At 33.7% G+C, this 27,262-nt stretch overlaps 1 protein-coding gene across 10 annotated transcripts in view; it reads left to right on the top strand.

Annotated features, from left to right (window-relative positions):
• Nucleotides 1–27,262, top strand: part of DMXL1 (Dmx like 1) — a 119,234-nt gene that overhangs the window by 39,585 nt on the left and 52,387 nt on the right. For all 10 annotated transcript variants that reach the window (XM_016145319.2, XM_016145317.2, XM_036226275.1 and 7 more), the window contains exons 11-25: nt 518–771; nt 878–1,562; nt 1,647–1,768; nt 4,190–4,279; nt 4,360–4,462; nt 6,669–6,788; nt 7,060–7,281; nt 10,132–11,817; nt 12,843–12,950; nt 18,329–18,498; nt 18,994–19,091; nt 20,082–20,247; nt 21,067–21,328; nt 23,106–24,199; nt 24,661–24,852. In XM_016145319.2, the coding sequence (XP_016000805.2) occupies nt 518–771; nt 878–1,562; nt 1,647–1,768; nt 4,190–4,279; nt 4,360–4,462; nt 6,669–6,788; nt 7,060–7,281; nt 10,132–11,817; nt 12,843–12,950; nt 18,329–18,498; nt 18,994–19,091; nt 20,082–20,247; nt 21,067–21,328; nt 23,106–24,199; nt 24,661–24,852 (5,372 nt within the window). The remainder of the gene's footprint in view (nt 1–517; nt 772–877; nt 1,563–1,646; nt 1,769–4,189; nt 4,280–4,359; nt 4,463–6,668; nt 6,789–7,059; nt 7,282–10,131; nt 11,818–12,842; nt 12,951–18,328; nt 18,499–18,993; nt 19,092–20,081; nt 20,248–21,066; nt 21,329–23,105; nt 24,200–24,660; nt 24,853–27,262) is intronic.

Raw genomic sequence — 27,262 nt, 5'->3', positions numbered from 1 at the left:
TAAAGTGGTTTCTTTAAGATGTCGTATCAGTTTCAAGTACATACACTTAGAGGATTGCTAGTGTAGCACACTCAGGTTTCGATAAATCTGATATTGTGAAGCAAGTACAAATTACATTCTAGGGATATATTTTAAAAATTTAGCCCAGATTTATAGCCCCAGTTTCAACTCCCTCATTTTACCATAAGCAAAACTAAGGTCCAGAGAAGTAGTGTGTCTTCTCTGAGTAGTTAGTTAATTGTGGTACATTTGGGTTTAGAAACCAGTTTACCTGTTTTTCAGTCTCATATTAGTCCTACCAGTAATCTACTGACTCAGTCCTTTAGGCTGTCTGATTACTGAGTTAACTCCAATGGCCTTATATTCCTGGACCAAAGTTATTTTTAAAGGGAAGCTAATTTATTGTTTATATGAAAACTGTTATATTTTTCATCTCGAATGCATTTGTAAAGATATTTCTTGATTTGTAGTAATAGCTTAATTATATTTACTTGGTTCATGAACCTTTTGCTTATAGAAATGGATAATGGTGTTGATGATCTGAAAATAAATCATGAAAAGAAGGAATTGAGTGGTGATAAAATGGTACCAAACTCAAGTTTTATACCATTACCATCAGCTGCCATTGATCATCAGATTGAAGTTCTTCTGTCTGAATGGAGTAAAAATGCAGACATGCTTTTCAGCATTCATCCCATGGATGGCTCTTTGCTGGTTTGGCATGTGGATTGGCTGGATGAGTACCAGCCTGGTATGTTTCGTCAAGTACAGGTACTATTATTATGATTTCTGGACAGATTCTTGTTAAATGCAGGTACTGTTTTTTAATGCTGCTTTATACTATTTCGTGTTCTAATGCTCACTTTCTTAATTCTAGGTGTCCTTTGTTTCCAGAATTCCTGTTGCTTTCCCTACTGGTGATGCGAACTCTCTCTGTAAAAGCATAGTGATGTATGCCTGTACCAAGAATGTTGACTTGGCTATTCAGCAAGGGAGACAAAAACCATCTAGCCTCACACGTTCCACATCGATGCTTATCTCTTCTGGTCACAGTAAATCAACTAATAGTTTAAAATTAAGTATTTTTACCCCTAATGTTATGATGATTTCAAAGCATGCTGATGGCTCTCTAAATCAGTGGCTAGTCAGTTTTGCCGAGGAATCTGCTTTTTCTACAGTTCTCAGTATTTCCCACAAATCTAGATATTGTGGTCATCGTTTTCATCTTAATGATTTAGCTTGCCACTCAGTATTACCATTATTGTTGACAACATCACACCATAATGCATTAAGGACACCTGATGTGGATAACCAAAAACAAGCTTATGTTGCTGTAAATATTGAAGAATGTTCGTTGGCACAACAGAGTAAAAGCACTGATGATGTGGCATTTCAGGATCCCAATGCAGTTTATAGTGAGCTTATTCTTTGGAGAGTTGATCCAGTTGGGCCATTGTCTTTTTCTGGAGGTGTTTCTGAACTTGCCCGGATTAATTCTCTTCATGTTTCTGCATTTTCCAATGTGGCATGGCTGCCCACTCTTATCCCCAGTTTCTGTCTAGGTAAGCATTCTGATTATTTAATAAATTTAGATTTTCTGACATTGCTTGAGTATTAAATTTTAAATGTTTGTAAATACTTTATAGGGGCATACTGCAACTCTCCTAGTGCATGCTTTGTAGCAAGTGATGGACAATATCTGAGATTATATGAAGCAGTTATTGATGCCAAGAAACTTCTATATGAGCTTTCCAATCCTGAAATTTCTGTAAGTAAATGGCTTTTAAAAATAAGTGTGTGTATGTGTGTGCGTGTGTATAATGTTTTTAGATACTTTTTACTTATTAGACATGTTCTATAATTGTGGCATATAATGTGTAATAAACATGTATGTTTTTTAATTTACTTCTTTGTAAATACATTGTACTGTTATAGTGATTTTAAGTTCCTTTAAAAGGAAATTATTTCTTTTATTCATTCCAGAAGTAGTTTAGTATCATGTATATGTGTTTCTATAATACTTTTTAGTCAAAGATAAATGGGAACTAATAACAATATAATATGGAAATTATTAGTTTATCTGCAGTTTTTTTTTTTTCTAGGTAAGGGGAGCTGAAATAACAGGAGTGGAATTTTAATCTTAACCAAGAAAGAAAAAAGGTCTCACCTTGGTTATAATACAGGCAGGAGTCCTTTCAGCACATTGCAAAGCTTTTATTTTCGCACTAGCAGTCCTTCTTCTTGTGCCCAACTAATAGCAATTCGCCACCTGCATTATTTCAGCACCTCCAGAGAGTCAGCATTTCCACCTTTTTTATTTTGGTGTTTTAAAATATCCCCTGAGGTAACCTTCAGCCATACCGAGCTTCCTGTTTAGGAGAGTCAAGCCATCTCCTCAGCTACCAGTTAATGCTTTTGTTAATGCTCTGGTTACAGAATTGCCTAGGTATCAATGGTCTGCTCCAATCGTGTTTTATTCCTAAGTTATTTTTAATGCATAGTTTTGCAGAAAACAAACCTTTTCAAAATACATACATAGCATTATAGTAGGAATGCTACTATAGTAGTGAGAGCCTTTTATTTTTCAGGAATTGTTTTAAGCGCTGAGAATTTAGATGTGAACAAAAGATACAAAAATCTGAGCTTACAATGTAGTGAAGAGATACGGCGGGGAAGGTAAAAATATATTAATATAAACTATGGAGAGAAACAGTGTAGCTAAAGTGGTAGGGAGTGCTAGGTGTGGTGCTGGTCAGAGAAAGCCTCATGAAAAAGGGACATTTGAGTAAAGACCTGAAGTAGTTGATGGAGCTAGTATGTGAATATTTAGAAGAAGAGTATTACAGGAAGAGAACAGCCAGTGCCAAAGTCCTGAGACCAGAACATGTTTGGTATGTAAAGGAGCAGCATGGAAACCACGTGACTGGAGCAGAGTGAGGTGGAAGGAGAATAGTTAGGGATGAGTCAGAAATTAGCCTGGACAGAAGAAGGCCTCGTAGGCCGTTATGGTAACTTTGGCTTTTACTCTGGAATAACATAGAAACCATTGAAGAAAATGACAGAGTGATATGATCTCACTTTGGTTTTAAAAGGATCACTCTGGTTACTACATAGATTAGACACGAGAAGCAAAAGTGGAATCAGACTAATTCAGGAAGCTATTATAATCTAGAAGAAAGTCAAAGGATCTTGGTATGGTAGCAAGTAGTGACAAAGACAATAGGAATTGTCAATTCTGGAAATGTTTTGAACATCAAATAGTCAGGATTGGACTGTATATGAGGTTTGTGTGAGAAAAAGAGAATGACTCCTAAGGTTCGTAGCTGAGCACTATGAAGAATAGAATTGCTTTGAGATGAGAAGAATGTTTAAGTAGAGATATTTTGAGAAGCAAGAGAATTCAATAGCCTGGCTTTGCACATTAATTTTGAGATGCCTGTTTGACATCTAAGAGATCTAGTAGGCTAGTCTCTGGAGTTTAGAGGAAGATTGGTCTGAAGATATAAAGTAAGTAGTTGTCAGAATACGAGTTTACAGTTGTAGAGCTGGATGAGATCACTGAGGGAGAGAACAGAGTTGCAAAGTAGAAGCGATAGAAGGATTGGCTCTTCGGGCATTCCACTATTAGAAATGGGACGAGTATAGTGTATAATGAAACCAAGTGAAGAAAATTATTTCAAGGAGGAAGGAGTGAGCATCAAGATCAAATGCTGCTGTTAATCAAGTATGGTGAAGATTGAATTTAACAATGTGACCTTGGTAAGAGCAATCAGGACATAAGTGGCTCCAGAAATCAGCATATATAAACAGTATGTCAGCTTCTTTCTTTAGCTCCATCCTCCTCATCTCAAAATCAATGCTTAAAAAAGCATTGATTCTTAAAGCGTTTCTATGAGATTAAAGTAAGTTTTTCACATTTATGGATATAAAATCCTTTTTCCCTCTTACAATAACCAAGCATTGCTTTTGTTTTCTCTGCACCAGCTGACCTGTAATTCTTATTCATTCCCTTGTTATTCCCTAGTAAGATCAAGTACTAGAATGTTTGTAATGAAAGAGACTCGTGAACTTATTTAGCCCCACTTGAACATATTTATTACTGAATTTTATGACTGAAATTTCACATTATTTATTATTATTTTTAATTTGATTGTTTAATAAAGGAGATATTAATTTTTTTAAAAAACAGAAATATGTTGGTGAAGTGTTTAACATCGTAAGTCAACAGTCAACAGCCAGACCAGGATGCATTATTGCATTAGATCCCATTACCAAACTTGTAAGTATTATTTTTCTGGCCACTTTGCATTAGGTTAACAACATATATGTCAACTTATGTTGCTATTTATTTACATTCAGCAAGGCAAAAAAACCCAGCTGCTTCATGTTTTTCAAGAAGACTTCATTTTGAATAACTTCAAGAAGAAAAGTCTTGGAAAAGACAAAACATTATTGGATGAAGGTAAAGAAGAATTTTTATGTTATAAGAAATATTCTGTAGAGTATGTTAGGCAGTTAAAAAAGATAAATTGATACATTTCATGTCACCTGTTTGAAGTTAAAATTTTCCTATGTAGGTTCATCAAATTATTTATCATAAATATCAGTATCTTTTTATTCCAATCAGGAAATAAACATGAAAAATTTAATTTTGTTTTTTAAAAAGCATAATAAGAATGTTTTTTGTCATTAACGCATGAGTGCTCTTTGTATGGATGATTCCTGCCCTAACAATGTAGATAGTATGGACACTTGAGCTTTTAGAAACCTACAGTTTTTAAGCAGTTGCTTAAAACTTCAAATTATAATTTAAAGACTAAGTTTCTTAATACTTTTATAATGAAACAGTTTAAAATATTATATTAAACTCCTACACCCAATATTAGCTGCTTTATTTTGCATGAAGGATAACAGAGCAAAATAAATTTAAAATCTCTTGATCATTACTTTCAATTACAGAGCCAAACCAACTCAAAAATGGCTTTCCTTATAGTGTGTACTTGTTGTTTTAAAAGTCAGTTATCAAGCCTCAAGTACCACATTTTATGTTTGTTCTAGATTATTTTTCTTCTTTTGTATATTGTTTATTCTTCCTTTTTTCATTTTTCTTCTTTGAGAAGTATTTCTTCGAGTTCTGCATTTTTATGTTAATGTCTAATTTCTTAGCACTGCTTTTACTTATTCTATCATTTTTCCTAAGAATTCACGAACCATGCAAAAACACTTATAGTGCTTTTGTAACCTCTGAATATAATGATGGAAAGATGCTTTAAAAATGGGAAATAAAAGTATCAGGTACAGGATAAAGGGTTATTAAAAAAATGTTCTTTGTTTTTCTTATTAAAATATTAATAAGAATGTTAGTATTGTTAACAATCCAAATCTCTTTAAAACGTTTTAAAGAAGTTACTCTTCTATGCTTAAGGTTGATCTTCATCTTTTCTAGCATTTTCTTTTCTGAGATTTTTCACTTTTTAACTTTTTTTTTCTCTTTAAGAGTTAAGTATTTTTTCTAGTTTTTCTTCAAATATTCAGGGATATCTTACTGACTTTTATATAAGAACGATTATTATCAGAGTTTTCCAGAACATATCCAAGAAGTTATGTTTTCATTTAATTTTGCTTTAACGTTAAGAAGAGAAGAAATGTTTAACAGATGTTTTTATTATTGGTGCATTCTTTCTTGTTAGTAAAATTATCAGAAATAAATTGATTTCTGTTCTTTTTTCTTTCGTATAATCTCTTATCCTTTCCTTTCTCTTAATTTTTATCATTTAAATGCCTATCTTATTCACAACACATTACCAAAGTTATCTTTTCATTTAGTCTCAAGGTATTTTTGGTAATCTTTCTTTCCTAGGGTTCCTTTGAAAACTTTTTTCCTGTCCAAATTTAAAAGGACAAAAGGATTACACTCTAATAATAGTTGCTCTCTGATTTTTTTATATATTCTGTGATTTATATAATCACATAATGATTTATATAATGTAATTTTTCTTTACATAATATTGTACATAATGAAGACGAGCTTATAATTAAGAAAGGCTTGGATTAAAAGCTTGGATTAAAAATGTAAAAATTTTAAAAGCTTTTTTCAGGGAATAATGTACCACTTATTTTGTGATAGATGCATTTTTCTTTTTAAGTTTAGAGTAACTTATGTACTGCTTAAATTATGCAATGTTGACTAAGAAAAATTTTCTTGAATAATACATTATGTAATGAATACTTATATTTTATTCTTTAGATAACTTTCATTAATAAGTCATTTCATTACAGGACTTACTTCAAAATATGTTTGGCAACACAATTTTCATCATGAGATGTTGACTTAAAGTATCTATCTCATAGTTCTTATCTGTTCAGAAATTTCCTACTTAATATGGTCCAACCTATGTGAACATTATATTATATTAGATGACTGTAATATGTGATTTTTTAAACCTAACAATTCAAAAATGAAATTTAAGCATAGCATATTTATAAAAATTTTAAGTTAATACAAATTCATGTGGTAAAGAAGTTGCTTACATTCTATAATTCCAGTTTGTATTTGGAACTTTAGATATGAGTTCTGATTTTTTTAAAAATTGTTTTGACTTAGTATATGTAATAAATTGTCTCATTTATGCATGTTAGTAGTGAAAAAATATTATTAATACCTCCAGGCAGCTCACCTAATGGATTTTCTGAAAAGTTCTACCTAATTGTAATAGAGTGCACGCAAGACAACCGTTCATTGTTACACATGTGGAATTTACATTTAAAATCTATTCCTGTTTCATTGGGTGAGTCTTTTCTTTTCTGAACTTTAAGTGGGTTTATATTAACATATATAATTATATAGTTCAGTGCATATTGTTAAAGCTGTTCTTATTAAGTGATAATATAATTAATTCAGCTAATTAAAAAAATGATTTTCTGATTTTGTTATAAAGAATCATACTAATATGTTTATCTTTTATAAGATAGTTTTGGATTATGAAATGTAACAATTGTAATGTTTATATGCTTCCCCCAATTTCCCTGGTTTTTGGTTCTTTTCTTATGTTTTTATAGATGAAAAAGTAGATACCAAAATATCTGAAGCAATTTGGCAACCAGAAGAACATTATTCTTCTTCTCCAGAGAAGGTCCTGTCTCCTTTTTCACAGAAGTATCAGGCTTGCAGAGCAAATCTCCAGAGTACCAGCAAGCTGACTTTGTCTTCAGAAATGGTTTATAGCCAAGAGTTGCATTTGCCAGAAGGAGTAGAGATAATAAGTGTGAAGCCATCAGCAGGTTCGTAAATTGTGTGAAAAGAGACTAAACAAACTTTGTAATCCATGTGAGTGTTCACTAGGTATTTAAAAATCGGGGAAGTACCTCTTTTTAAATCCAAACAGAAGCGGAAATGAAAAGAATATCTTATTCCTATATTGAAAACTTAAATTTTTCATTGTTTTCAGATTACTCTGATCTGTCAGCTAGTAATAGTCTTAAATATTGATTTCTAAAATAAAATTTTTAAAAATCCTTTTGTGAAGACGAAGTGCAGAGATAGTAATGTTACGCCTTATTTGCCCAGAGCCATATGCTGTGAAAGGTTCTGAGTTGTGGTTGCTGGTATATATATTTATCATCTTAGGGCACTGGTTCTCAAAATGTGATCCCTAGATAAGCAGCATCAGCATTACCTGGAAACTTGTTGGAGATCAAAATTCTTGGGCCATACCCTTGACTTACTGAATGGCAACCTCTGGGATCTGTCTTCACGAGCCTTCTAGGTGATTCTAATGCACACAGAAGATAAAGAACCACTGTCCTAGGGCAGCAGTCCCCAACTTTTTTGACACCAGAGACTGGTTCTCCTATGAGAATCTAATGTGTAATGATCTGAGGTAGAGCTGAGGCAGTGATACTAGTGCTGGCGAGGAGCAGCAAACCCAGATGAAGCTTCACTCTCCCTTGCTCACCGCTCACCTCCTGCTGTGCGGCCTGGTTCCTAACAGGCCATGGACTGGTAACAGTTCATAGCCTGAGGCTTGGGGACCCCTGTTCAAAGATATCGGGAAAACCAAGACAAAATTCATCTTATCACTCAATTCTTCCATTTTCATATTTCAAAGTGTGGGGTTTGGTCTTTTCTACTTCTCTTTTTTTTTTTAACTGGTTACTTTGATTGCTTTTCAGCTTGCCACATTGTTATTTTTTCTAATTGGTGAAGTTAGCAGGTGTAGATATATTAACAGTGTTCAGATAATGCTTGTGTTCTGCTTCTTTGTATATTTTAATAAAAGAGGCATATGTGCAAGGAAAGTTAAAGTTTAAAAAAGAATGACTTTTGTATTGACACACTTTTTAAGAGCTATTGCCTTTAGCCAGAACAGTATGATCTTTACTACTGCATTCCAATTAAAATAATATGGCAAATGTAAGAGAAACTGAATATTTTTAAAAACAACCCTCTTTATTTAACTTGGCCCAAGTTGGGTTTAGAAGAAAAGAAGTTCTAAGGAAAAAAAAAAATTGTTTTGTTTGGCAAAACAGCATATGGCACAGTAGTTCCCCCCTTATCATTGGAGAAGTTCCAAATTACCAGGGGCTGCTTGAACTGGGAATAGTACCAAACCCTATATATGCTGTTTTTTCCTATACAGATGTACTTTTTCACTTAAAGAAAGTGCTTTACAGCTTCTCCTTGGCGTATCTGAATTGCCAGCATCACTACTCTTGGGCTTCGAGGCCATTATTAAGTAAGATAAGAGTTACTTGAACATAAGCATTGTGATATACCACAACAGTCCATCTGATAACGGAGATGGCTACTAAGTGACCAAGTGTGGCTACATTGGACAAAGGGATTTTTCATGTCCTAGGTGGGACGGATGGAAATGGACAGTCAGTGTAAGGTTTCATCTTGCTACTTAAAACGACATGCAATTGAAAACTTATGAATTGTTTATTTTTGGAATTTTCCATTTACTATTTTTGAACTGCAATTAACTATGGACAATTGAAACCATGGAAAAGGAACTGCAGATAAGGGGGAACTACTGTTAAAGTTTTATTCCTGGTCTTAAGAATTTTTTTAGTCAAGGCTTTTGGGAAGGGTAAGCTTTTTATTCTCTGTTCAGCACATAGAAACCAACATACAATGCTAATTGTGTCCTTTTGCAATACTGCTATATTCCTTGAGGAATTTAAAAAATTTATTACAGTTATGTTAAAATATACTTTTAAAAGATGGTAAATGTTCAATATAACATTTACTGTAATTAGTAGTTTATGTTGAATAGCTTAGGGTGGGTTGGCATGTGTTGCTATGTTCCACTCAAACTTGTTTACAAAACAGGTAAGTATTTGTAAATACTTACCTGTTTTGTAAACAAGTTTGAGTGGAACATAGCAACACATATTCATTTGCTTTTGTGTATGGCTACTTTTGTTCTACAATGGCAAAGTTAAATAGCTATGGCTAGCAAAGCCTAAAATAGTTATTATAATCTCACCCTTTAAGAAAAAGTTTGCTGTCCCCTGGTTTAGGAAATTAAGAGTATATAGTTACACTGAGTCCAAGAAAATGGTATGTCCCACTTTTTCAGCTTCAGTTATATCAAATACTCTTTAATCAGTGAGGGCCCATTTAGTACTCAGGTAAGCATGGTCAATTCCAAAAATTCTGTTGAAAAATAAGGAGAAGGAGCCATGAATATATTTTTAAAATGTATTGATGTCTTTAAAATGATACTTACAATAATATATAAAACTAACAAAGTGTTGTGAAAAGAATATTGGGTTGAGAATCAGGACAAGAATTCAGGTTTTCTAATTCTTCCTTAGTCTAGCTGTTCGATTTAGGCATAAGATATTTAATGCATTTGGTTGAGGGTCTTTGCCTGTAAAATGCAAGAATTGAGGTAAATTATCTCAGAATACTCTTTCAGCTCTATGTTTTGGTAATACTGTCTTTTTATATATCTTCTTGATGTTATTAAAAACTTCTTACTGATCTTGCTGACCCTTATACTAAATATAGACTGTTATATTGTTAACAGTAACATGTTAACATTAACATTTACTAAAACCTTTAGTACAAGAAAATATTAATATTTAACCAAATTTGACATTTTGTTAATGAATTATTTTTAGGTCATTTGAGTTCTTCTTCCATATATCCTATATGCAGCGCTCCCTACTTATTGGCAACTTCATGCTCAGATGAGAAAGTAAGATTCTGGAGATGCAGAGTAACAGATGGAGAATTTGCCACATCAAAGAATGGGAAAATGGATCTTGTTTACATTTGGGAAGAATGGCCATTACTTATTGAAGATGGACTTCAGAGCATTAGTAGTATAACTGTACCTGGTAGGCCTATAGAAGTTAGCTGTGCACACACAAATCGTTTAGCAGTAGCATATAAGCAGCCTGCATCTAATAGTAGATCTTCTCAGGACTTTGTGATGCATGTAAGTATATTTGAATGTGAGTCTACAGGAGGTTCGTGTTGGGTCCTTGAACAGACAATTCATTTAGATGAGTTAAATACAGTGTTGGATTCTGGGATTAGCATTGACAGCAATTTAGTGGCCTATAATAAACAAGAGGTATATTTATCCAGTAAAGAGAGTATAACATCAAACATAAGGCGTTTGGTTCACTTAGATTGGATGTCTAGAGAAGATGGTTCTCACATCTTGACTGTAGGAATTGGATCAAAACTTTTTATGTATGGACCTCTGGCTGGGAAGGTACAAGAAGATACTGGTAAGGAAAGCCTGGGATTTCCTCTCTGGGAAAGTACTAAAGTTGTGCCTCTTTCTAAATTTGTATTATTACGAAGTGTGGATTTGGTTTCTTCTGTAGAAGGCTTTCCACCTTTTCCTGTTTCTTTATCATGGGTCCGGGATGGCATCCTGGTGGTAGGAATGGATTGTGAAATGCATGTATATTCCCAGTGGCAGCCATCTTCTAAACAAGAATCTGTTATAACAGATTCATACAATGGGAGCACTCCATCTATAATAAGTTTAATAAAACAGAGTAACTCATCAAATTCTGGATTACATCCTCCAAAGAAAACTCTGACTCGATCCATGACCAGTCTTGCACAGAAAATCTGTGGAAAGAAAACTGCATTTGATCCTTCTGTGGACATGGAGGATTCAGGTCTTTTTGAAGCAGCTCATGTTCTTTCTCCAACTTTACCTCAATACCATCCCTTGCAGCTTTTGGAACTCATGGATCTTGGTAAAGTTCGAAGAGCAAAGGCCATCTTGTCACATCTTGTCAAGTGCATTGCTGGAGAAGTTGTGGCTCTGAATGAAGCTGAGTCCAATCACGAGCGCCGCCTTAGGTCTCTTACTATCAGTGCCAGTGGAAGCACTACCAGAGACCCTCAGGCATTCAACAAGAGTGAAAATACAGATTACACAGAAATAGATTCTGTCCCTCCACTTCCTTTATATGCCTTACTTGCAGCAGATGATGATAGCTATTACTCATCTTTGGAGAAATCTAGTAATCAGAGTACCTTAAATAACTCAAACCAGTTATCAAAAGAAAGTTATGATGAATTGTTTCAGACCTCAACTTTAATGACCGATAGTCATGTGTTAGAGGCAGATGAAGAAAATACAAAGCCCAAGGTTATTGACCTTTCACAGTACAGTCCAACTTACTTTGGTCCTGAGCATGCTCAGGTTCTTTCTGGCCACTTACTTCATTCTAGTTTACCAGGACTCAGCAGGATGGAGCAGATGTCTTTAATGGCCTTAGCAGACACAATCGCAACTACCAGCACTGATATTGGAGAAAGCAGAGACAGAAGCCAAGGTAAAATTGGGTCAAGGACTAGAGGAAAAACTGATGATATTTTTACTTATTTACACACAAAAAATCTAAAATTTTATTAAAATGATGCTCATGAAGGTTTTTGCTGACTTCATAATAGTTTTAACTTGAATGTATACTATTCCATTAAATCATAGTCTCTGAGAAATTATCTAAATATTCTTTATGCCAGTCATTTTAATTTTTACCTAATTGTCTCCTTAATAGTGTTAAAGATCCAGCTGTATCCTTTGAGTTTAGAAAAAGTTAACATTCTTATTAAATATTATTTTAACTGCAAATGTGCTTTCTGCTTTATTTTTCTCATGTTATTTGGTTTTTAAAAGTGAGGTTTTTTTTTTTTATTAAATAGCATTAATATATACTCCTACCTAGAATAATGAAAATAAACATAATCAAATTAGATCTTTTCCTCACTCAGAGGGCATTTTTTTCTTCTTAATTTCCTGAGTTATGAACAAATTTGAATGTAGACTTCTCATCAAATCGCAAATAAGATCTGAAATTACAAGTCTTGCCTTGTGTACTAGATATAGATCAGTAGATGATACCCCTTTAATTGTGTTTGGAAGGAAAATATAGAGTAAATTTAAGAAAAAATTAAAAAATTAAAAATTTATATGACTCGAATCAATATGAGAAATATTGTAACATATGCTACAGAGGAAGTTAAACTATTTTAAGATTTAGTCACATTTTAACTTAAAGTTTCAGATTAGAGGAGATCGATTATAAAAAATGTCACAGACCCTAAGTCAATCCATTCTCTTCATTATTTTTCAAATTATTTAACTATACTACTATTTTCTGTAATGTATATTTATATAGAAAAAAGAAATACTAGAGATATTTAGACAGGTAACTTTTTCGGTTTCAAAATGTTTTGTCTGCATTTGGTGCTGTAACATTTGCCGCTTACCAGAATTATTAGCATTGATTTGTATTTTGCTGATGGATTGGTTTTTTATGAATAAAAATAAGTAACACTTTTTTTTTCTTTTTTATAGGTGGAGAAACTCTTGATGAATGTGGGTTGAAATTTCTTTTGGCTGTTCGACTTCATACTTTTCTTACAACTTCCCTTCCAGCTTATCGAGCACAGCTCCTTCACCAAGGTGATTTCGGTAGTATTCTATTAAAAGGAAGTAAGGCTAGTAGAAGAAGAACGATTTGAGAACTTTTTAAGTTCGTTTTGGCTCAGATATGATAATGATGAAAAATTTGACACATCTAAGTTTTCTTAATTTATTTTTTAAAATGTTTATTTCCTCTTAATTTTCTTTGCTTAAAATATTGGAACTTTCTTGGTAGATGGAAAGAGTTAATAAAGAAATAGAAATATTTAGCAACTGGGCAGTAGAATGTTCTGTGTTGTTATACACATTAAAGACTAATATCTTTCTCTTCAATTTCTTCTTTATATTTTCTTTTGTCTTTTAACATTTATCTACATTCAGCTGTTTTCTCTAAAATTTGAAAAACATTTTTGTTATAGAAAAAATACTTATTTAACTTTTAATTATTTTTTAAAAAAGAATGACTCCAAAAGTATTTTTAACATTAAGGTGTATTTTAGGTATTAGTTTAACAATATTTCAGATACCGTTACATCCTGTTAGTGAGGACTCTCAAAGTAACAGAAGTACTTAAGTTTGAGGTAACATAAAACAGGACATTTATTGGTCCAGGAAGTGCAAGAGAGAGAGCTGGCTTCCAGCATTATTGGCTCTATGGGTTTAAATTGTTACTGGGACTCCACTGGTTACCCTCTGCTAATTGGTCTTTGTCTCTTATTTTTCCTTTCTGTTTCTTTTCCTGCTTTCTACTTCCCCTCATTTTACATTTAACTTTGAAAAAGTAAAGCTTAAAATTCTAAGTCAAATTCTTTAATTATTTTTGAAAAATTATTGAACTTGATTGAGAGATAATAGAAACCTAAAATTAATTTAGAATAACAGTCTATTCACAGCATAGGATTTTTTTTTTTCTATTTCTTTATTTTTAAAGATTTGGATATAGTGAGAATTTCAGATTCTTTGGCACTGGATACAAGGACATTCAGTCCATATATGTGAAAGTCACATCTTAAACATTTACTTCACCTAATAATACTAAACAAAATATACTGTGAAGAGACAAAATAGAAGCTGAACAATAAACACTCTATGTTGGGCCTGAAAGCTGAGGGAATTGCTGATATACATAGTGCTGTATACGGTGGCAGAAATCTAACTATAGGAGGTGAACACACAGGGTACAGCTGAAACTTACTGGATTTCATTAACCAAGGTCACCATAAAAAATTAAGTAATTAAAAATAAATAATAGTGCTGTATAAATATAAAACTATCTTCCTATTGTGATGTGAGATAATAAGTTGTTATGTGCCAGGTACTTTATATTATTTACCCTTTACAACAATAAGGTAGGTACCTTGATTATTCACATTCTGTAAATGAGGAAATTGAGGACTCAAGAGACTAGCTTGCCAGGAATTAAATAATTAATTAGGGATGGAGCTGGAATTTAATGTCTGTATTCTGGTTTCAGAGTCCTTACAGTCTTAAGGTCTGTTCACCAAACTATACTGTCTATTTGATACTTTTTTAATTCCATGGAATAAAATGAACAATACAAATATTGACTGAGAGGATAAGAATCAGCTTTTTGTAAAATAGTTTTTTAATTTTTTTAATTACAGTTAATGAATGATATTTTCTTAGTTTCAGGTGTACAACATAGTGATTAGACATTTATATAGCTTACAAAGTGATCATCCCGATAAACCAAGTATCCACCTGACAGCATACATAGTTATTACATTATTATTGACTATATTCCTTATGCTATACTTTACATCATCATGACTATTCTGTAACCACTAAGAAATCTGTATTCTTAATCCCTTCCCCATTTCCACCCAGCCCCAAACCCCTCCCATCTGGCAACCAACAAAATGTTCTCTGTATCTCTCTCTAGTTTGTTTCTGTTTTGTTTATTTTCTTCTTTGGATTCCACACATAAGTGAAATCATATGGCATTTATCTTTGTCTGACTTATTCCACTCAGGACAATACCCTCTAGGTCTATCCATGTTGTATATATGCATCACCTCTTTATTCATTCATCCATTGATGGACACCCAGGTAGCCTCCATATCTTGCCTATTGAAAATAATGCTGCAGTGAATGTAATGGATTCACATGTTCCTTTAAAATAATGTTTTAGGTTTCTTCAGATAAATACCCAGAAGTGGAACTGGGTTCTTCTTCGTCTCTTGTTATAGCCCCTTTGTTTTAAAGTTTATTTTGTCTGGTATAAGTATTGAAACCCCAGCTGTTTTGTTTGTTTTCATTTTCATTAAACATCTTTTTCCATCCTTTTACTTTCAGTCTATGTGTGTTTTTACCCATTTAGCCACTCTATCTTTTGATTGGAGCATTTAATCTGTTTACATTTAAAGTAATTGTTGATATGTAGGTATTGCCATTTTATTATTTATATTTTTTTTATTTTATTAGTTTCAAGTATACATTACATTGGTTAGACATTTATATAGTTTATAAAACAATCCCCTTAATTGCTCTTTCTCTCCTCTGGCTCTCCATCTAGCCATTACATTAATGCCAACTGCTTTCCCTGTGCCATGGTCCCCATCCTCGTGACTGTCTATCAACTACTAATTTGTACTACTTTAACCTGTAACCCCATTCTCATATTTTTGATCTTTTTTATTTCTTCTTCTTAAAGAAGTCCTTTCAACATTTTCTGTAATACAGGCTTGATGGTAATGAACTTTGTTAGCTTTTTCTTGTCTGGGAAAGTCTTTATCTGTCTTTCTATTCTAAGTGATAGCCTTGCTGGATTGAGTAATCTTGGTCGTATGTCCTTTTCATCACTTTGACTATTTTGTGCCATTCCCTTCTGGCTTACAAAGCTTCCATTGAGAAATTCACTGACAGTTTTTTGGGAGCTCCCTTATAGATAACTGCTTTTTTCTTGCCATTTTTAAGATTCTCTCTCTGTCTTTAACCTTTGGCATTTTAATTATGATGTGTCTTGATGTGGACTTGTTTGACTTCATCTTATGTGGGACTTTTTGCACTTCTTGAGGTTGTGTGGTCTATTTGCTTCACCAAGTAAGGGACGTTTTCCATCATTATTTCTTGAAGTAGGTTTTTAGTTCTTTGGTCTCTCTTCCTTCTGGCATCCCTATGATGCAAATGTTGATATGCTCCCAGAGGCTCCTTAAACTGTCTTCATTTTTTTGAAATCTTTTTTTGTTGTTGTTGCTCTTCTGATTGGGTGTTTTCTGCTACCTTATCTTCTAAATCACTGATTTGAACTTCTGCTTTATCTAATCTACTGTCGATTTCTCCTAAGGTAGTCTTCATGTATTGTATTCTTCATTTGTGATTGGTTCTTTTTTGTGTTTTAGATTTCTACTTTTATGTTTTCAATCTCTTTGTTAAAGTTCTCACTGAGTTCATCTACTCTTCCCCTAAGTTCGTCAAGCATTCTTATAACCAGTGTTTTGAACTCTGCGTTTGATGGATTGCTTATTCCATTTTGTTGAGTTCTTTTTCTGTAGCGTTGCTCTTTTCTTTTATTTGGGACATGTTTCTTTGTCTCCTCATTTTGGCTTCCTCCCTGTGTTTGTTTCTATGTGTTAGATAGGGCTGCTATTTCTCCTTGGCTTAGTAGAGTAGCCTTATGTAGTAGTGTCCTATGAAGCCCAGTGGCACAGTCTTCCTGGTCACCTGACCTGAGTGCTTCAAGTGTGTTCCTTTTACGAGTTGAGTGGGACCTCCTGTTATTGTTAAGCCTTGGTTGCTGTTTGCACATGAACATGAGAGATTGATCCTTGGGCTGTGAGACTGGCCAGTAACTACAATAGAGGAGCTGTTGTACAGGAGCTGACCTTACAGAGCAGAATTAGCTTTAGCAGGGTTCTAGTGCCATCTAGTCTGCCCTTTGGGTGCATTGTCCTCGAATGTGGCTCTGAGTAGTACTCTGGCTCAGACCAAAAGCTGGCCACCATGTTTACAGGCCAGGGCCTCCTGGAAGGTGCCCTGCTGCAGGCCAGGTTCAGCCACTGTCTGTGCCCTGTCCGGAGTCATATTGCCTGAGCCACCAAGGAATCTTTGGTTAGCCATCTTCCATGCTGGGCTTTGATGTGCTTCGAGCTATAAATCAAGGCCAGCTTCCACTAGTGCCAGGCTTAGGGCTGCTCAGTAATAGGTATGAGATATGCCGAGGCCAGATGCTGCTTATTTAGATTTTGTGAACCTTTGAGAAATTTAAGGAAAGTCCCCAGTTTAAGCCAAGTAAGGGCATTTGTATGGAAAATCTACTGGAAATGGCTTGGGCGGGCCTGCGTTTAAGTGGGTGAGATCTTAGGGAAACACTGAGGCAAAGTAGTCAGTTTGATGATAGAGACTCAGACATGGTGGTCTGAGTCTGTTACTCCAGGCAGGAGAGGGCTCAACAAAGGCACAACAGCTTCTTCCAGGACTTATGTGTGGGAGAAAGCTGTGTGGGAGAAAGCTGCTACCCCCTGCCCTCACCCTGAAACGAGACAACTCATTTCCTTCCCAGATGTCCCTGGTACCTTTTGAGCTGCTGCCTGAGTGCTGGAGCTCGGAGTGAGTGAGTCCATCACCGAGTAAGTCCACATGTGGGCTCTGAAGAGCAGTGTCTTTGACTCCCATGGCCCTATATTTTACTCTGCTACAATATCTGCTGGTTTTCACAGCCAGAAATTGTGGGGACTTCTTTTCCTGGACTAGAACCCAGGATTAGGAAGCCCTGTTTGGGGCCAGGACCCCACGGTCCTCCAGGGGACCTCCATAACCGAGATAGATATTCCTCCTGATTCTCAACACCCACACACAGGTGTGGGACCAGCCTATTCCATGTCTCCACCCCTGCTATCAGTCTCAAGGTGGCCTCTCCTGTGTGTCCCTAGTTGTAGGACTTCTGTTCAGCTACCCTTCATTCTACTCCCAATGATGGCTGTCCTGTAGTTGTAATTTTGATGTGGTCATGAGAGGAGGCAAGCACAGCATTTATCTACTCCACTGTCTTGACCAGATACCCAAGATGAGAATCAACTTTAAGAAGAATCAAACCAGTATATAGAGTATCTCTTTAAATGCTTCTCATTTCCTAAGAAAGTTCATGGATAATAGCTAGAGAACAAAAATACTCAACACAGTCACATTTGCCAAAACATTTTCTTTTTGAAAATACATTTTTTAAATATAGAGAATATGTGTCCATTGTAGAAAATATTGAAATGATACAATTGTTTGGAGAAGCTAGGAAAAAAATAACCCATATTCCTTCTAGTCTTAAACACTTAATTATAACTTTTGAGTTTTATGTAAAGTTTAGACATTTTTTTATTGCAAATATGGAACATGCGTTTCTGATAATCATTGTCTAACCATGCTTATATTTCTTATAAACACTATTTTTGTCATTTCTTTAGGCTTGTCTACTAGTCATTTTGCCTGGGCGTTTCACTCAGTAGCAGAAGAAGAACTGCTGAACATGTTGCCGGCACTGCAGAAAGATAATCCCACTTGGTCTGAACTGAGAGCTATGGGTGTGGGGTGGTGGGTCCGGAATACTCGCATCTTACGCAAATGCATAGAAAAGGTTGGTAATTTATGTTGCTATAAAGGTGAATTAATATATTTTGGATGTTCCTTCAAATGACATTCCATATTTTTTCTCCCGTTACTCTTTTTTTGAAGCAGTAACAAATGATTTTAAATAGTCTTTATATTTGAAAATATCATGTTAAATTTTAAAATGCATATTCTAATTCTAGTTGACACATTTATTCACTAGTATATTTCTGGTTTTTACAAAATAATATCTATATATGTTTAGAAAAATAAAATAGTATAGAAGAGCTTATAATGAAAAGTATAGTTCTAGTCCTACCTGTCTATCCTTGGAGGCCGCCACCACAAATTATTTTGTAATTATTAAGTAAATAAATACATGCATGTATACATGCATGCATTTATATACACATTTTTAAATTTATTGAACATTTAAAAAGATAATGTGTGCCAGTTTGTATATGAAGGAAACTAGTCACTTAAGTATTTATGTGAAATTTTGACCAATATTTTCTAATTATAGGTAGCCAAAGCAGCCTTTTATAGAAAGAATGATCCTTTAGATGCTGCCATTTTTTACCTTGCAATGAAAAAGAAAGCTGTGATTTGGGGATTATATAGGTAGGTGAGAAAACTGCTTTAAAATGAAAAAAAAATTTATAAGGAATAAATGTATGAAGTAAAGATTTGTCATTCTTAGTGTGATTAATAAATATTCTTAGTTATTTTTATATTTAAGGAGATATTTCATAAAGAAGAAGCCCAGGTGTTTTCCAGAGCAGAAGATACTGATGAGGTCACTTTAGTTTTCAGGTTTATGAGTTCAGAAAAATATTCTTTTGATTATTTTAAGAATATCTTGTAATGTTCCTATAGAACAAAGAACTAAACCAGAAGTTTGTATCTGTTGTAGGAAGAAGATGAATTGGTATAATCTGGAACAGGCATCTACTTTATGCCCTATTAAGAGCTTATGGACCAGGCTATCCTTCCAAACTGCTGTCCTTCTATGGGCCTGCACCCCATTCTTGAGCTTGGGTCACTTAGAGTTTTTCTTTTTCACTTGTCCTTGGCAAGATTTCTTGAACACGATTACCATAAATACAAATACTATTTGTTTTGAGTTCATTTCCAGATGAAACCACATTAACAGTAACCTTTGGAGGAAAATCATGGTACCAATCAGATTTTTAAGAGACTAGATCTTTTAGGATTGTTTCAAATCAGGACAGATTCTTTAGGTTTTGATGACCGAAGTCATCTTTAGATGGGGGTAAAGAGTGATTGAAGAGGTTTAAACAGTGAAGTAGCATAGAAGTTGATATAAATTATATATATTCTCTTGGATTAAAAAAAAAATTTTCATAGTGCTGCTGATGTACTTTGTAGTTTGAAAGAAATTTTTGCAATAATCTCTGAGATACATATGAAAAAATAAATGTTTACCAGAAATGTTGTTTTGCTCTGAAAAGAAGCAGATGTATATAGTATGTTATGAACTGACAAACGTTTCTTTTGAGTCCGAACCTTTAAGGGGCTAACTTTACAAAATTTGTTTTAATGTAGAACCATTGTGTTTCAAAATTTTTATACATTTTTTCTTCTTTATAGATCCCAAAAAGACACCAAGATGACACAGTTTTTTGGACACAATTTTGAAGATGAGAGATGGCGTAAGGCAGCTTTAAAGAATGCTTTTTCTTTGTTAGGCAAACAAAGATTTGAACATTCTGCAGCATTTTTTCTTTTAGCGGGTTGCTTGAGAGATGCAATTGAGGTAATGAAACCTTTATAAAATTAGCATTGTCATTCTTAAGGTGTTTATCTCAGGCTGAATTTTTTTATTTTTTTATTTCAACTTAAGTATAGTGGAAATAACACAAGGCTATAAATACTTAAAGTAACAGATAATATTTAAATAGCGACTTTCAAAATTTTGTCATTTAGCTTGAATGATATTTATACAGAATTAAGATTAAGTATGTTGTGTTGGTTGGTAAAGATAGGTAATTGATCTGACTCTTTAAAAGAGTATTCATGAGCAAGTTAAATAAGAAAGTTTGTCATATCTTTTTAAACATATTTGAACCTATATTTGGCTCTTTCTTAATTGATGAACCTTAGCACATTTTAAACTGATTATTTCCCAGTAAACCTTAAAAAAATTATGAACATTTAAGATTCAACATTTCTATCTCAAATTGCCCTTATGCTCAAAATTTCATACAAATGATTCAGATAACTTTTTTATTTGGAAACATTATAGTCTGCTAAGGTGGATGGGAAAGAGTAAAAGTTCAAGAATAAAACAAAATATGTCATTTGAATTGCTGCTATTAGTATTTCCTCATTAGGTATATTCTTTTTATAAATATATATTTCATACTAGCATGTAGATTTGCAAGTTATTAGCATAAATGTTGTTAAGTAGACTTACTAAAGGTAGCAGTATATGTTTTGTTTATGTCCTTCTTTGTTAATTTCTATTATTAATAAAGCCTTGTGTTCATCTAGTTTTTAGTGAGTCAGCTGAATTTTTCTTAAATGAAAGATACCCCATTCTACTTATAAACAATATTTCTTTTTTTTTTTTAAGGTTTGTCTTGAGAAACTGAATGACATTCAGTTGGCTCTTACAATAGCAAGACTCTATGAGTCTGAATTTGATAAATCTGTAACATATAGGTCTATTTTACGTAAAAAAGTTTTGGGAATTGATTCTCCTGTCAGTGAACTCAATTCATTGAATATCAGTATGCATTATGACCCTTTTCTTCGAAGTATGGCATATTGGATTTTGGAGGATTATAGTAGTGCTCTGGAAACATTAATAAAGCAACCTATCAGAGAGGATGATGGTAAGCTGCTCTTCTAAGATGTTAATGATTAAGAGTTTTATTAGTATTTGCTGGATACAGAACATACTATTGGGTACTAAGAGTAACATAAAGCAAGTTGAAATCATGGTCTAAGACTTTATGATTTAGTTGGGGACACAGTTATATATACTTTTGGCGGGGGGGGGCATTGGGTTTTTTTTTTTCAGTAAAATAAATCTTTTGAAAAGTTAGGATTTTAGATTTTTTCTTTTATGAAATCAGTGTATCGAACATAATAGTAAACATTTGAATATGAATATTTTGAAGAAAATACTAATATAAAGTCAGTTTATCTTAGGTGAAAGTTAATGTTATTCATTTTATAATTTTTATTATAAAGAAAGTTGACTTAAGCGATATGATTAAAAATCTTTTGTCTCGTTCATGAGTGAGGATAGAGAATTTTTTAAAATTTCCCTGTTGAGTCTACTTCTACCTTTTGTTTTTAGATATTAGTATAAAATGTAACTATATAATTTTCTGAAAAAATGATGAGTTATGCTTTTTAAGTATTTTTCCATAGGTAAAATTGAATTGTGTATGATGGGTGATATAGTAGGTATCATATCTTTTGGAGTACTAATTAGAAAAAGGTTCTAATTTATAGGTTTTGATATAGCTTCATTCAATTAGGAAGTATCATGTGTCTTTTTATGAGAAGTTTATGAGAAAGCCATGCTACTCAGTTGTTCTAGTCTCATAGTCAGCTGAGCTGAAGATTTCCAAACTGGCCTCTGTGACGAAAACGGAAAAGAAAAGGTCTTTTTCAGTCACTTATTTTATACCAAATAGTCATGTCAAAAATATATTTTGATTTTGGATTAATATATGATTACATACTTTCAAAACCAGTTAAAACTGTATTTTAGAAGAAAATTTTAAAAGATATTAGTGGCTTGGACCAGGATGGTAGGAGTGGAGATAGAGAGAAGTGATTGGATTTGGAATATAACTTTAAGGTTGACTAGATAGGACTGGACTGGATATGGAATGTGAAGGGAATAAAAATGAAGGATAACTCTTGGAGTTTTAGCTTGAGCAGCAGAAAAATGCTATGGGAAAGACTGGGAGCAGATTTGGGGAAGTGTTGCTTTAGATAGAGAAGACTTCTCTGATAAGGTGACCTTTGAGCAGAGACTTAATTGAAATGAATTGAGTAGTCAGTATAGATAACTGGGTAAAGAGAGGTTTAGGTCAACGGCTCACTAAATATAAAGGTCCTGAGGCAAGAGTATGTGCCTGTAAGTGGAATTGTGATGTAGGCCTTTGGATGTAGTAGTCTAGATTTACAGGGTGAAATTGGGACTGGTAATAGAGATATGCAAGTTATTAGCATAGAGATGGTATTTAAAGACATGAACTATATGAGTTCATGCAGGGGATGTAGGTAGAAAAGCAATCAAGCACTGAACTATAGGATGCTTTACATTCAAAGGTAGAGTAGATGAGGAGGTCTAGCAAAGCAGACTGAGAAGGAATGTCCAAGAAAATAGGAGAAAAAAGGACTAAGAATGCGTAAGCGAATATTTTAAATAATCTTAGATTGTTACCTAGAGAAATATAAAAGCATCATAATCTTTGTTTTTCTACCGTGTTAGAACACTTTGATTACAAATATGGTTTGTCTGTTCAGTGCTATATATTTGTGTGGCCTATTAAAAGATCAGGTAGATAAAGGTGCCATAGTAGAGAAAAAGGACTACCAATACTACTCTCGAAGAAGTTTTTTTGACTCATAAAATGAATTTACTTTCAGGTCAAGTCGTAATGCCAGCCTGTAATCCTGCAGTTTTTAATTTTTACAATTATTTAAGAACACATCCTCTTTTGCTGAGACACCATTTTGGATCATCTGATGCATTTTCCACACATGTGAGTTTAACAGGAAAAAGTGGACTGGCAGGAACAATTAATTTGAATGAAAGAAGATTATTTTTTACTACTGCCAGTGCTCATTTAAAAGCTGGCTGCCCCATGTTGGCTTTGGAAGTATTATCAAAGATACCAAAAGTCATTAAGAAAACGAAACCTTTTTGTAGAACATCTAGTTTTCTGGATACTAGTAAAGACTGTTCTCCTACTTCTCTATTAAAATTGGATGCAAGGGAAGATAAGTCTTCTGTTATTGATTGGTCACAGTCGCTGATGAATGGTTTTGGATCTTCTTCAGAGGGTTCCTCAGAGAAGCAGTCAAACTCCACTCTTTCTTTTGACTGGAGCCAACCAAGTGTTGTATTTCAGGATGACTCTTTAGAATTAAAGTGGGACAGTGATAATGAAGAAGAAAATGAGGATCTTCCTCTTTCAATGAAAGAACTCAAACCTTTACAGAGAAAAATGGGAAAAAAAATAGATGAAACAAGTTCTAATTACACAGAATCTCTCAGCACACTAGATGAAAATGACATTTTAAGTCCATCAGAAGATATAATTGCAGTTCAATTAAAATTTAGAGCATGTTTAAAGATTCTCACAGTAGAACTTCGTACTTTATCTACTGGTTATGAAATAGATGGTGGAAAATTACGTTATCAACTTTACCACTGGCTTGAAAAAGAGGTAATAGCTCTTCAAAGAACTTGTGACTATTGTTCAGATGCTGAAGAATTACAATCTGCATTTAGTACAAATGGAGATGAATTGGGATTAAATGAAGATGGTGAAGATTTGCTTCACCAAACAAAAGTGAAACAACTGAAAGAAAATTTTCAGGAAAAAAAACAGTGGCTTTTGAAATATCAGTCACTCCTGAGGATGTTTCTTAGTTACTGCATACTTCATGGATCACATGGTGGGGGTCTTGCTTCTGTGAGAATGGAATTGATTTTGCTTTTACAAGAATCTCAGCAGGTATGTAACTTACATGATAGCCAGTCAAAATAGTACATGTGTAAAAAAGCTTTTGATATTGCTTGTTTTTAAATATTAAAATTGTTGACTTTCTTCATATGGTTGCTTTAAGGAATGTTCTTTTTTGTGTGGTGCTTCATATTATGAATTCCTAGAAATGTGTTTGTATTGCAGTTTAAGGACAATTTGATATCAGGCCCTTCGGTATGCTGAATGCATACTCTACATTCTTATATTAATACCTTATGAGGTGATAAACTTCTTATAATAAGAGTATCATCAGTTTACAATATAATTGGTAGAATGTGGACCTCCTCAAATCACTTTTAATTCTATAAAAAGTTTGTTGTGCTTTTAATTTTTAATTATTTTGAAAATTTTCAAAGAAACCGCTGAGTTACATGAGTAATGGATTATAACTATAAATGGTTGATTAATCTTTTTTTTCCTTTGTTTTTAAGGAAACATCAGAACCAATATTTCCTAGCCCTTTGTCAGAGCAAACCTCAGTTCCTCTCCTCTTTGCTTGTACAGCCAGTGCTAAAACAGTAGTTGCCAATTCATTACTGCACCTTAGTAATCTAACACATGATATTCTACATGCCATAATAAACTTTGATTCACCACCTCATCCTGATATCCAAAGCAATAAAGTAAGTATGTTGTGTTACAGTCTTTTAATTTACTTAAAGACTATAATAAAACTAAAAGGTAAGTGTTAGAGTTTTTTAAAACAATTTTAAACATGAGACCATACATAGTGATTTTTACATTGCCAAGTTTATATTGATTTTGATCAAAGAAAACTTCTAGTTGTAGGCCAGGCTTATCTTACTTGTGTTACTTATACTCAATAGGGTACTTCAATTTTTAATCACAGTGCTAGTTATTGAGTCTTATTTAGCCATTTTATTAAGAGTAATAGGTGTGTATGCAAATACATGAGTAATTTCTTTAGCAGTACACTTAACCAAAAAGCTGATTGTTTTTTAGAGATAGAAACTTAATATTTTGGTATAAAATTACAAATATGTAAGCAAAATTTTTCTTTGTTAATATTAAAATTTTACCTATGTTAAGGATAACATGAAGTATTTTGACCCAGTTATTCCTCTAGCGTAGACAGTGATTTATAATTCCAGCTACAGCAGAATCACCTAAAGTGCTTATTAAACATTTAGATTGTCAATTTCACCAAACTTATTGAATTAGTCTGTGAGAGAGAGTCCTAAGAATATTTATCTTTAAGAATTTCCTTAGGTGATTCTAATACAAAACTAATCTTACAGTTATTTAATCAACCATATCACCTTCCCATTCATCACTCTACTGTTAACATCACATTTTATATTTCATCTTTACTCTCCACACATATTGAATCTTTTAAAGTATGACCAAATTTGACTATTTTCATGTGTCTTTTTTTCCCCTCATGGTCTGTCATCGGGTTCTTGCCTACCTCACGGGCTATAATATCACACCAGTTTAATTTTCTAATTGTGCCCCTCATACAGTTTTACCCTCTTAGATAACCTTAACCCTTGCAATTTATTTTACCACTTATTTTCCTGTGCTTCTCTAATATAATTGTCCACATTGCATATTATACAGTTATGAACTTAATTTCCTTTAGATGGTGTTCATTGTAGCCAAACCCTGTTCCATATTTAGCTTGAATAATAAGCATACCCCTGGTATGTCATTTAGCTTTTGCCGCTTAAGAACTACCCTGAAGTATTTGTTCCCTAAAACAGCTATTGTTTATTTTGCTCATAATTCTGTGGTTGGCTCATCACTTCTTTTGGTTTGGGCCAACTGGGCTGATCCCTAGATACTTTGATTTTTCTTTGGTCAACTGGTATGTTGACAATTCTGGATGATCTGTGATGGCCTCATTTACATTTCCGATGCTTGAGAGACTATTTGCAGGGCTGACAGAAAATCTGTGTCATATGCGTCTTATCTTTCAATAGGCCAGCCTATCGTATTAGTCTTTGTTCTCTAGAGAAACAGAACCTATAAGGGGTGTGTGGTCTGTGCATGTAAAAAGCTTTATTATAAGCAATTGAGCCATATAATTATGGAGGCTGAGAAGTCCCAAGATCTACAGTTGGCAAGCCGGAGACCCATGAGAGCTGATTGTGAAAGTTCCATTTGAAAGCCAGCAAGAAAAACCAGTGTTTCAGTTCCAGTCCAAAGGCAGGAAAAGACCTGTGTCCCAGCTCAATGCAGCCAGACAGAAATTCCCTCATACTCAGCCTTTTCGTTCTGTTCATGTCTTCAGTTGATCAGATGAGGCCTATTCACATTAGGGAGGGCAATCTGCTTTGCTCAGTTGACCAATTCAAATGTTAACCTCATCCAAAATCACCCCAACAGATGCACCCAGAATAGTGTTTGACCAAATGTCTTGGCACCCCAAGTCCCAGTCAAGTTGACGCATAAAATTAACAATTATGCCTAGATTATTTCACATTATTGTTGCAGGAGTTTAAAGAGCAACAAGAGTAGAATTTGCAAGGCTCTTTGAGAACTAGGTTTAGAATTCACACATGACTTCTGCTGTGTCCTGTTGGTCAAAAGAGGTCACAAGGCTAGTTCAGATTCCATGAGTGGGGAAGAGGGTGGCACCTTTTGATTGGTGAACCTGGAAAATATTCTGTTCATTTTTGCAGTCATCTGAATGTAGGCTTTGCTGTCTTCATTTTACATGATGATATCTTTGATTTTGATTTATCCACATGTCTTATTGATAATTGAAAGAGAAATAGCAATGAGATTATATCACTGTTTTTATCTGCATAAAAGATTGTTATACTTCATAATTAGATCAAGAACCTAGTGTTTTAAAAGTCTAGTCTACTTTCTTACCTAGGTGAAGCATTTCCTTCATCCTCAGATCTACTTCTCTTAGTTCTCACCATGCAATATTTAGAACTTTCTCTTCCCCAATACAAATGTTTACCTTTCAATTGCTGTCTTTCATACCTTCCCCTGTCTCTAGAATTTTATTCTCTTAAATTGTTTGTTTTCTACAGTAGCTAGAATGTGGTAGCATATTCT

The sequence above is a fragment of the Rousettus aegyptiacus genome, unplaced genomic scaffold, assembly GCF_014176215.1.
Source record: "Rousettus aegyptiacus isolate mRouAeg1 unplaced genomic scaffold, mRouAeg1.p scaffold_m13_p_8, whole genome shotgun sequence".
In the NCBI taxonomy this organism is placed as follows: Eukaryota; Metazoa; Chordata; class Mammalia; order Chiroptera; family Pteropodidae; genus Rousettus; species Rousettus aegyptiacus.
The sequence above is the reverse complement of the archived record's forward strand: the minus strand, read 5'-3'. Positions and strand labels throughout refer to the sequence as shown.